The sequence below is a fragment of the Phoca vitulina genome, unplaced genomic scaffold (assembly GCF_004348235.1).
Source record: "Phoca vitulina isolate PV1807 unplaced genomic scaffold, GSC_HSeal_1.0 scaffold19, whole genome shotgun sequence".
Classification (NCBI taxonomy): domain Eukaryota; kingdom Metazoa; phylum Chordata; class Mammalia; order Carnivora; family Phocidae; genus Phoca; species Phoca vitulina.
The window spans coordinates 34,587,595-34,599,054 of record NW_022589722.1 but is presented as its reverse complement, the minus strand read 5'-3'; the positions used below and the strand labels follow the sequence as shown (position 1 = coordinate 34,599,054).

The 11,460-nt window shown below is 63.1% G+C and overlaps 1 protein-coding gene across 9 annotated transcripts in view; it reads right to left on the bottom strand.

Moving 5' to 3' along the window:
• Window positions 1–75: 75 nt before the first annotated feature.
• The window catches only part of PPP6R2 (protein phosphatase 6 regulatory subunit 2), an 89,701-nt gene continuing 78,316 nt past the window's right edge, over window positions 76–11,460 (bottom strand). For 3 of the 9 annotated variants that reach the window (XM_032416191.1, XM_032416193.1, XM_032416198.1), the window contains 12 exons: window positions 9,893–10,008; window positions 8,262–8,347; window positions 7,113–7,193; window positions 6,623–6,720; window positions 6,019–6,076; window positions 5,746–5,870; window positions 5,408–5,571; window positions 4,865–5,030; window positions 4,691–4,779; window positions 4,114–4,276; window positions 2,163–2,387; window positions 76–2,079 (listed from right to left, as the gene is read on the bottom strand). In XM_032416191.1, coding sequence (XP_032272082.1) covers window positions 2,028–2,079; window positions 2,163–2,387; window positions 4,114–4,276; window positions 4,691–4,779; window positions 4,865–5,030; window positions 5,408–5,571; window positions 5,746–5,870; window positions 6,019–6,076; window positions 6,623–6,720; window positions 7,113–7,193; window positions 8,262–8,347; window positions 9,893–10,008 — 1,423 coding nt within the window. In that variant the 3' untranslated portion in view covers window positions 76–2,027. The remainder of the gene's footprint in view (window positions 2,080–2,162; window positions 2,388–4,113; window positions 4,277–4,690; window positions 4,780–4,864; window positions 5,031–5,407; window positions 5,572–5,745; window positions 5,871–6,018; window positions 6,077–6,622; window positions 6,721–7,112; window positions 7,194–8,261; window positions 8,348–9,892; window positions 10,009–11,460) is intronic. The other 6 variants (XR_004300905.1, XR_004300906.1, XM_032416194.1 and 3 more) reach the window with 6 other exon arrangements.

The window sequence follows — 11,460 nt, the reverse complement described above, 5'->3', positions numbered from 1 at the left end:
GGCCGGCCTTAACCTATTCTGCGGTGGGGGGGGCGCCCCCGGGGGGGGGGCCCCGCGGCCCCCCCCCCCGGGGGGGGCCTAAAAACCCCCCCCCCCCCCCCGGTCAGCGTGTGGTGCCAGCTGGCCGGCCACAGGCAGCCTGTTCCTAGAACCAGAGTCTATAAAGAGAGAACTAACAACACGCACATGCCTGTGTCTCCTCGGCCCGTCCAGAACCCCCGCCAGCCACTCTGCGGGGCCCACGTCCGCTGTGGGGGGCGAGCTCTGGTGCCGGGGGTGGGGGGAGGCAGCTTCATCAGGCCCTCGCTTGGTGCCCAGCCACCCTCAGGGGTGGTCTTGGGGCTGGCACCCCCCCCCCCCACCGCACCCCCAAGCAGCCCCTGGACAGAAGGTGGCCGTCTGCAGGTGTGCTCTGAAGAGGGCAGATGGGGCCAGACTGTCCGGAGGATGGTCCCAGGTCAGAGGAGACTAGATGGGACGGAATCTGGGAGGGAGATGCTGATGAGGGCGGGCTCCCCGAGGGGCAGCGGGTTACAACATGTCGGGGCCGGGGGTCCTGGGAAGTTTGCTCCAAATGCCTGCCCCTCCCCTTTTCCTGGGATCTTGCCTCAGGGCCTGACCGTTCTCCATGCCCGGGCCTCTGTCCGGGGCGTGACGGGTGCCACTGTGGTTACCCCTCTCCTTTCCCACACAAATGTGAGTCCCACCTGCACCTGAGCCGCCAGGTGGGGTGAGGGGGATGCCCAGCAGGTGGCACCTGGCGGGGGGAGGTCAGCAGCAGGTGTGGACACAGGCAAGGCCCACAGGTGAGGTCAGGTGAGTCGTGAGGAGAGCCCCCAGGTTCTCTCTGGGCCACACGGACAGCTGTCGGACTGAGGTTCCCAAGGCCCAGGAAATCCACACCTGGGGTCCTATGCCCACCTGATTTCACACGGGGGCTGGGCAGCCACGAGGCTGTCCCTGGGAGGGAGGTCAGAAGTCACCAAAGCAGGGGCCACAGGGTGAGGTCAGTGCAGGACCAAGGCTGTTGAGTGGGCAGACCCACCCCCCGGCCCTGAGTGCCCAGGGAGGCCCTGCTGGCTGCCCCCCTTGCCCAGCCAGTGAGGACGGGACGGCCCTGGGGACAGCACTGGCTCACGAGCTCCAGGCAGAGCTTGTTTAAAAAGAACAGCTCAGTATTCGCTCCGGTTTGGAGACTCCCTGCTGCAGCCACGCCGGTCAGGCTGGGGTCCGGGGCCTGCAGCTTAACAATACACAGGCTTGTCAGTAAGAATAACACAACTTTTATTGGGAGTTGGGGTCTTGGGTGCCCTGTCAGATTATCAGAACATTAAAAATGGACTCAACACAAAATAATCCTACAGACCCCTCCAGGACAACGTGGCCTGGCCCTGCCCTCCCCAACAGGTGCAGACCCCACCCCACCTGGCACCACTGAGGCCAGTCTCCGCACCCCTGCGCCCCATCCTGCACACCCATGGCCAGCCCCCGCCAGGTGCCCCAACTGCCCCACCAGGCCATGAGGGTCTTATTTTAAGGCAGTCAAATTTTGCAGCCTGGCTCAAGGCCAGCTCCCAGGGACACTGGGCAGCTAAGACCCTGTCTGGCCAGTCCAGCTCCAGACCCACACCTGTCCCCAGAGCCAGGGAGACCCTTCGCTGTGGCTGGACACGAAAGTGCAAACACGTGGCTCTTTCCTGCGTTTGTTTAAAAAAAAAAAAATCCGTAAAAACGGAGGCTCGGAGCCCGTGGCACCCATGCCCGTCGCGGCCCTCCGTGCGCACGGTGTCTTGGGGTCGTGGCCCCCGGCTCCCGCCGGCAGAGCGCACGTCTGAGGCCTTATTGCTGTGCGCGGAGCTGGGGTCAGGCAGGAGAGACGCAAGCCGGGCTGTCCGACTGGTTCCAACTGGCAGCCCTACCAATGCAGCATTTATTTTAAAATTAAATTAAATTAAATTAAAAAAGACAAATTGCATCACCAGGTAGTTTTCTCGATAAGGGCGCGCCGTGGCTGGGCGGCAGCAGCATCACACGGGGCCGTTCAAGGCGGCTCCTGCGGGGGGTGGTGAGTCCATCTTCCTGCAGGAGGACGGGTGGGGGTTGGAGCCCTCAGGGCCCGAGAGACCCATGCAGCCCCCCCCCCCCCAGCCCGACCTGCTCACCTGTCTTTCGTCACGGTGCCCAGGATGGCTACCGTGCACGTGGCTGGGGCCGCAGAGCTGATGGCCGCCACGGGCCCCGGGGAGCCTGCCACGGTGGCTGGGGCGGGGCTGGCCTTGCTCGGTGCTGGGCTGGCCGCCAGAGCAGCCTCGGCGGGGACAGCCACGGCCGGGGCGAAGGTTGCTTCTGCAGGCGTGGGGGAGGTGGGGTCTGACAGCGTGTCCGCCCTGTATGGCAAACGCAGGCTCCAGCGTCCTGGACCACCGCCAGGGTAGCCCAGGGACCCACTTGGCCAAGGCAGCTCTGCCTCCCCAAGTGCTAAAAGCACCAGACAACCTGCCTGTCCACTGAGGCCCCAGACCTTCCAGGCGGCGCGCATCCCAAGCTTGCCCCCCGACACCTGGTCTCTCTCCAGACAGCCCCCAGCCCCACGCCGGGTTATGGGAGGGCCCGCAGGCCATGTGCCCAGGAACGCTCCCTCCCACGCCTGGAGAGGGCAAGAACAGGTGACCTCAGGACACTGGCCCTCCTCGTTGCAGCCCAGGAGGAGAGTGAGCCCGTGGCTCCCCATTCAGCCCACACCTGCCCAGTGCTTGCTTCTGGTACATGTGAGACCACCTCCAACCACACAAGACCCCTGGGAGCCAGGCAGGGTGGAGCAGCCACGGACAGCGTAAGAAACAGACCCTAAAGCCTGGTGACCACATGTCAGCCCAGATGGGCATCAACTGGGGGTTCCCCACAGATTGGCTGGGAATGCTGGTGCAGACAGCCCTGGAAATACATGCTTGCTTTCACAATGACCATACTTGCTTTTCAGAGCAGAGGTGGTTTGTAGGTGGGGGGAGTCAGGAGAAAAGGAAGAGGTTTTAAGACTTGCAGTGATTCTGAACTTTGAGAAAGAATTAAACCCATTCAAGAACCCGATGTGCACCTCTAATCCAAGAGCCACCATGCATGGGCCCTGGTGCCCTGCCCCCTCGCCTGACCCACACTTGTAAACACTGAGACCCCGCTGGCTCCGGGCTGTGCCCCCCAAGGGCAGGGGGCTAACGAGGACAGGCCATGTTGTTTGGGGTCCTGAGAACGAGTGTGCTGTGAGCCAGAGTGGACCCCCACCAATGGGATGGACCAAGCCGCAAAACCATTTGGGACCCCCAGGGCTGGGGCAGCGGGCTGTGGGGGAAGGAGAGACCACACCACTCACGCAGTCACGTACCTGGTCTTTGTCCCCTCCTGCTGGGATTCTGCTGGGGGACCTTCCCCCTTGCCCCTATAAGCTTTGGCTCCACCACCACCTCTCTCAAGTGCCCACCGGCCCCCAGTTCCCTATTTTCACAACTCACAGCTCCTTAACACCCCCCCCCCCCCCTCCCCGCCCCCCAGCCCACCAGACCCAGCCAGGGGTCTGTCCAACGATAGATCCCAAAGGCCTGGACCTTCTTCCTGTGCCTGAGGGAGGGATGCGTGGGGAGAAGCTTGCAGGGAGGATGCCTGTAGTCAGAGTTCATGTGACCCAACGAGGTCTTCAGACACCCCCATCCTGTCTGAGCATGAGGGGCATTTCTGAGGTGCAGGCTGAGTGGGGCATAAAGGCCATTGTGCCCTCTCCCCACCATGTGGAGCAACCCCAGATCCTGGGGTGGCAGCTCAGCCGGCCAGAAACCCAAAACCCTGGCTACTGTCCTCAGTAAGACCTAGGGGTGAGGCAGCCCCATCTCCTAGCCTCCAGGGTGGGACCCTGAGGCCCTGTGCTTGTATCTCAATGAAAATGCCCCTGACCCCTGGCTCCCACTTAGATGAATGGGCGTCCCAACCGCCCTAGGGCCAGCATCCTCGGTCATGAGGTCATCAGGGCAGCAGGGTCAGCCTGCTCCCGGGTGAGCAGAGTGCTAGGGACAGCCAGAAATCCGTTTGCCCCTGGGGACCCTGTGCCCACCCCATCCTGCACACCTGGGGACTGATGCGGGCAGCAGGGGAGCCTCCCGGCTGGGACCCAGACTGACAGCTTCCAAGGCACCAGCCATCTTCTGCTCGTCCTCACCGTGGTCGGAGACCACCAAGGGGGCCTTCCTGGTGACACAGGCGCTCCAGGCACATGGGGAAGCCGGGCCTACTACAAGACGGAGCTGCTGACGTCCACGGAGGACGGAGGGGCCGCAGGGCATGGCCTCAGGGTCCTCACACCCACGTGTGCATGTGTGTATTTACAGAGACTGTATGAAGAGACGGTCCTCCCCCAAGCAAGGAGGGCCCCCACTCAGCCCTGTGGGGCTTCCAAGCCTGTCTGATGAGGGGCTCAGGGTCAAGGACCCTGAACAGCCCCCAGGATGGCCAGTGAGGTGGCGCAGTGCACGGGGGTGATCTGCACGGACAAAGCAAGGCTCCCAGCAGCGTGGATGGGGCAGGCCGGTCATACCTGCACCCCAAGGACTGCCGGCTGCAAAGCCCAGCATCGCCAGGGAGACACAGCCCGTGGGGCCTTGGCCATATCCTCCCACTCCCTGTGCTCAGAGCCCCTCCTACTCACGGGCTCTCTCGGGGCCCTGCTTCGGGCCATCCTGGGCATCGCCGTGGCCCATGTCCACTGGGGAGCTGCACCTAGGCCCCGACTCGGAGCTGCGGAAGGCAAGGCTGAGCCCCCTCTGGGCACATGCCACCCCCAAGGGCAGATGGGGTGACCCCCCGGCCCGCCCCACCTCACCAGCAGAAAGGCTGGAAGTCGGTGAACTTGGCCCAGCCTTTTTCCTCCAAAGCCGCGGAGCTGGGGGTGCTGGCTGCCCACACGTTGGAACCCACATCCACCGCCACTCCCGGGGCCGGTGCCGGCGAGTTCACCGGCTCGTCAAACACTGTCCACGAGGTGCCTGCTGGGGGGAGACACAGCAGTCCAGGCACCCTTGACCCACAGGTCGGCCCCACCTGCCTTCAGGGCCCTGAAGCCCAGAGCTGCGGGGGCCCCACAAGAAGTGGACCAGTGGTGTCACGGCCACCAACTGTGACAATGTGGCTAGGGTAACCTCAACTGGGGGCAGGGGGCAGCCGGGGTCTGCCACCAATCCTGCACCACCGCGGCTGGGGGCATGGGACAGGTGCCACCTTCAGGAACATGGCTCGAAAGCTCGTACAGATCAAGTGAGCAGGTAACAAAAGCCCACTGCAGCCCCCACCATGCACAGGCCGGCCGGGGCCTGTGTCCCTGTCCAAGTCCCCTGCCCAGCCTGAACCCTGTGTCCCCAGCATCTACCTTCTGAGCCACCCTCCAGGCGAGGACCTTCCTTCTGGGTAGAAGCCAGAGGGACACCTGCCCGAGTGGCATCCTTGTCTGCTTCCAAACCCTCCTTCCTGTCCTGGCCTCCACGCTCCAGGCCATTCTTGGAACAGCTCTCTGAGGTGTGAGGACCCCCAAACCTGGGGAAAGACACATGGTCAGAGCAGCCCCCAGCCGGCACCACACGGGGACCCTGGGAGCATCCTGTCCTGTGCATCCAGAGCATCGTGGCTGGGGCAGGGCTGGGAGCGCGCACACAGCGTTCTGGGGCCTCTCTGCCTCAGGAGGCTTGGGGAGACAGGTGGGCCTCACACCTGGCTCTGGCCGTCACCCGGGCAGTGCAGTGCATCTCCTTGTCCTCCCAGATGTCATCCTCCTCGTCATCATCAAAGGGCTGGATGTGGTCACTGCAGCAGGCCTCAAACAGAGCTGCGCTGGGCTACAAGCAAGAGCACCCACGTAGCTACACATGACTCCCCGAGGGGCTCAGCCAGGCAAGGGGCTTACAGGATGGGCCCTGTCTCCCCCTGCTGCCCACCCACCAGGGTCCCCACCCACACCCAATGAGCACGGAGCAGAGGACTCACACTGTCCTCGTCAGCATCAATGCTGAAGTTGATCTCCGCGATCCTATCAAAGGGAGCACTGCAACAAGGGAGATACTCAGCACCTTGACTGCCACCAGGGCCGCCCGATGCACCGGGTACTTTCGCTCGTGCCCTTGGCGGATGCCAGATGCAGCTGCACCTCCCAGGGGGAACACAGCCAAGTCCAAGGGTGTGGACAGTTCTGCAGGCAGCGACCGGCCACGTGGGTATGAACAGATGGGGGCCTCAGTCGAAGGGGGCGGCTCTCTGAGCCCGCCTCCCTCCTCACACACACTTGCTTTTTTCCACCTGGGTCCACTCTGTCCCTGGTCTGCACGGTGACAACCTGCCATCGCTGAGGGTGTCTCATCCCGGCCCCTCAGCTGAGGAAGTGGCAGAACAGCCTCCAGGGCCAGCCAGGACGAGGCCGCAGACCTGGAACCTGGTCACACTGAGCAGAACCCAGCTCCTTCCAAAAGGGACAGGGGACAAGGTCGTGGGAGAAGAAGGAGGCTCAAATGGGGGCCGTGGTGTGCAAGGGAGGCTCCCCAGTGACAGGATCCCGGCCAGGGTGGACAGCCCCGGGCACATCCTGGGAGCTCACTTGACACTGTCATCCTGGTCAGCAAACTCCTCGTCGTTGAAGCCAAACTGATCCACGAAGGTGGCCGTCATCTGCTGGACCTGGTACTCGGAGAAAGCCTGGCAGGGAGGGTGACGCAGGGCAGGCCTCAGCCCGAGGCTGCTCCCAGAAAAACCCACTGGTGCTTCTCGGCTTCTCCCAACCTAACCTCTCGGGATAACACCAATGCAGGGTTGTGTCCAAAGAGCTTCGTTTCCTTTAAGTTTCAAGATCATCCACCAGATCCCCCAGGGTTTACTGATGTAAGGTGGCTCAGGGGGTCCCCCCCTTGTTACAGGGGCTGCACCTCCGGCCCCTCCGCTGCTCGAGCCTGGTGCGTGGGGACTAGCACACTCCCCTGGGCTGTCTGCCGTGGCAGCTCAGCAGGGCGCCGTCCAGCACGCCCCGGAGGCCTGAGGGCTGCCGAGAGCGGGTCAGGGCTGCCGGAGGTGTGCAGAGTGGCCACACGCACCTGCTGCAGGGACAGCTCATTAGGGAAAACGCCCTCCATGTCCTCATCCTCACTCGAGGGGTGAAGGTGGTGGGTGCTTACCTGAAACAGCCAGAGTGGGTGGACGTGAGCCCCGCACCCCCCGGGGCTCCTGCCCCCTAGCCCCTCCCCTCAGCGTAGGGCACACTGGGCCTCGGGCATCAGGAGCCCCGAAGAACACACTAGGGGTCCTGGTGTAACAGGGAGGGGGCTCTGCTGAGGCTTCAGGGGGCCAGTGGGGCCTGAAGCTGGACAGGTCTGTGTTCAGGACACGGACCCGGAGACGCCACTGCACACAGGCGGGGCCACGTGGGTGCGCACAAGCACACGTGCGTGCACACACGCGCACTCACGCACACCTGCACGCGTGCACACACACTGCACATGCACGCACGCACACGCGCACATATACGTACACATGCACATACACGCACTGTGCACACGTGCGCGCACACATGCACACACGCACTGCACACACGTACACGCACTGTGCACACGCACACATACACACGCAGCACGCGCACTCATGCACACGCACTGCACATGCACGCACACGTGCACATACACGTACACGCACTGTGCACACGTGCGCACACATGCACACACGCACTGAACACGCAATACACGTACACGCGCACATGCACACGCACGCACATGCAAACGTGCACTCACGCGCACTCATGCACACGCACTGCACGCACACATGCACATACACGTACACGCACTGTGCACACATGCACTCATGCACACGCGCGCTCATGCACACTGCACACGCACATGCACGCACACGTGCACATACACGTACACGCACTGCACACGCGCGCACATGCACACACACACATGCACACGTGCACTCATGCACACTGCACACGCACGCACACGTGCACTCATGCAGACACATACGCGCACACGCACGCACATGCACTCATGCACACGCACACTGCACATGCACACACGCACACGTACACGCACTGTGCACACGCGCGCACATGCACACGTGCACTCATGCACACGCACATGCACGCACACACGCACACACACACTGCACACGCGCGCCCACACAGGAAGGCACGGCCACTGCACCAGCTGACGCCGTGCGGCGGGAACAGCCAAGCCCCCCAAGCCCCTCACCAGGTCCACAGCGTTCCTGCGGTTGGTCTCTGCCAGGGTCTCCTCCACAAAGTTCTCCCAGCGCCCTCGGCAGTCTGCAGGGAGCCCTGCAAGGGAGCACCGCTGGTGAACCAGGGGTCAGCGCCACTGCACACAGGTGGGGAGAGCCCGGAGGGGACATCTGAGGGCTGTGGGAAGGGAAGGAGGCCAAGGGTCCTGCAGGAACTCGAGGGCGCTCATAGGGACAGGGCCCGAACTGAGCAGGCGCGGAGCCCTGAGCTTACTTGGCCCACAGGTAGCTGCAAAGCAACCAGGGAGGAGGACTGCTGAGGAAACACAGCCCAGCTTCCTTCTCTGCGCGCCCCCCGCCCCCGCCCGCCACCAGCCCTCTCCGTCCCACCCATGTGCCTGTGTGTGCCTGTTTTCTGGAAAGGTCACAGCCCCAGAGTCTGTCTGCAGCCGGTGACGGAAGGCCACGGCAGAGGGCTTCTGGGCTCACCTCTTGCACCCCGACCTGTACCCTTTGTGGGGAGCCTCCCTGGGCCCGCACACCCCTTGTCACGGGCGCCAAAGGACCCAGGGGCCAAGCACACCCCCTTGCTTCCATCCTGGAGGGCCACCCAGAGCTTCCTCAGCTCACCTCTGGCCATGGGCCACAAGGACCACAGCTGAGACCCTGTGAGGGGGTGGCCACACAGCCTGTGTGGCCAGGCCACAGGTCTACACCTGCTGCACAACTGGCCTGACCGTTTGCGGCCCAGCTTCCTCAGCCGCATGATGGAGGATGAGCCCCAGCATCTCCCTGTGCCTGCTCCAGGATCAGGCACCTGAGGCCTGGCTGCAGCATGACCACCTTCCTACACCCCCTGTGGGGACCCCCCAGACGGAGCTTACTCCTTTGTGCAAACACCATTCACTTAGTAAAGTATCCCACATGGGGCTGAGGAAGACTATCCTCAGGAAGCTGGTAGAACACCAACCCCAGCACCTTGGGGAGTCCTGGCTGCTGTCCACCCTCAGCCTCCTTGACTCACTCATGCACTCCACCTATCTGTCCATCTGTCCACCCGAGCTCCGGGGCCTCTCAACATGCTGCTCAGGCTGGCCCGGGCATCGTCCGCCTTAGCGGGGTCACACAGACCCTTCTGAGCTGCCCGCCTTCCTGTCTGAACCACGCCAGGACATGAGGGCCAGAAAGGGATGTGAGTGTTCGGGCTCCAGGTCGGGAGGGTGGAGGTGTCTCAGGCTGAGGGCAGAGGTGAGGCCCGACCAGAGGAGGGGCTGCCTCTGCTCAGGCCCCACAGCCTACTCTCGAGCACAGAGGCTACCTCCCCCAGCTCCCCCAGCTTCGCAGACTCGTGCTGGAAAGGTCTGCAAAACTGCCTGAGTCAGAGAAGGAGGGCGGCATTCAGACAGGACTCGGGTGGTCCCTGAGCAGAGCGCAGGAGAACCTTGGGCCACTTGTGCTTCTGAATGCTGGCACCGGGCAGGGTCTCTGGGAACAAGGAGGCCCCCCACGGACGTCTGTTCGGACACCTGGGACCCAGGCCCACCTGAGAGAAGGTTCCACGTGGGAAAGCAATCTGACTCCAGTGCAGTTACCACTTGCTGAGGGTCAGGGGTCAGAGGCAGCAAGGGCAGGAAGGGCTCACCTCGGATGACGTCGCTGATGTGGGTCTGCATGGGGCCCTTCTCCAGGTTCTGCGCCACCGCGTTGGCGATCCGGGTAAGGTGGCCCATGTTGCCGCGCCTCATGCCGCCCGCTGCCCTGGAATGAGCGGCAGGACCAGGGGGCCACTGGGCCCTGACCTTGCCCCCCATGGCCTTCCCTGTGCCCACTACCCCCCGCCCCGCCCCGGCGAACCCTTCCTCACAGCCTTACCTGCAGGACACTGATTTTTGGAGAGCACCTGCTGTGTCCCAGCCACTAACTCCAGTCGCACTGCTCCTACCCCACCGTCCAGACCAGACCTCCATACTAGCAGGGCCTGATGGGCCTCCGCCCGCCCTGCAGGCCTGGTCCAACGCCGTGTCCCTCGACCCACTCTGACACCTCTGACCTGTCCTAGCCCCCGACGCCCTCCCAGCTCTGCCCAGAGCTGGCTGACCCGAAGGAACACCCAGTGGGGCAGAAGACTCAGAAAGACCAAAATACAGTGCATCTCTGCTGTACGTGCTGACCCGGGGATGATCAAGAATGGACACACAGGACCCAGAAGCAGGCAGGCCAGGGCAGGGGCTGCTGCAGGAGGCCGGAGGCTCAGAGCTGGCCTGTCTCTGCCCGGCTCTCTGCCCGGTGTCCATACTGCCTCCCCATCACCGAGCCCTATGCACCCTGAGGCCCACGGCCTGGCTTCTGTCCACCGTTCCATCCCACGCTGCCATGCACACGCAGCTTTGTGTTCAACTCTCATCTGTCACACATGACCCAACAGAAGGGCACCTCTTAAAATCCCTCCTGTGTTAGGAAGATGTAAAATGCTCACACATCTAGAAATGCAGCACTTGAGTCACAGAGTGGACAGAGTTGCTTTTGACCATGTTCTCTGTCTTAAAAGCCTGATGGCGCCCCGGAGAGGAAGCAAAGGTGAGCCCCTGAGCCCGTGAGCCCAGCCTGGTAGAGGAAGGGGTCAGGAGAGCGCCTGGCGGGACAGGGAGGCCTGCGAGGAGCTGCCCAGGGCGCAGGAGGACGGGGCCGGGGACAAGGCCTGTCAGCCTGCCGTCTTAACCTCTGGGGTGTTGTGGACCCTCAGTGACAGCGATGAAGTACCCCCCCAACAGGTGCCCATGTGCACAAATACAGAATGTGCAAGAGCAGGCTCCGCCCAGGGCTTCAGTGGGTACTGCAAGGACCAGGTCCAAGGAAGGACAGATGGCCCCATCTTGTACATTGTACGTATTCTAGAGGATGCAAACTGGTGGGTCCTGTTCCAGCAGGATGTGGGCCATGAACCAGGTGAGGTCAGGGAGCCCCTGGGAGCAGAAGTCAGCAGGGCCGAGGGAAGGCAGGGTGAGGGTGGGGCTGGGGCTGCCCACACTGGGCCCCACAAGCCACACCTCTGGGGGACCTGGGTGGTCGAGACTTGTAGGCAGGGGGGAGACCATCTGTGTGTTTCAGAAAGATCCCAGCTGGGTGGGGCAGGAAAGCCAGCAGGAAGTAGCTTAGATGCGCTTGGGAGGTTTCAGGGCTCAGTGAGAACTGGCTGGTGGCTGGGGTGGG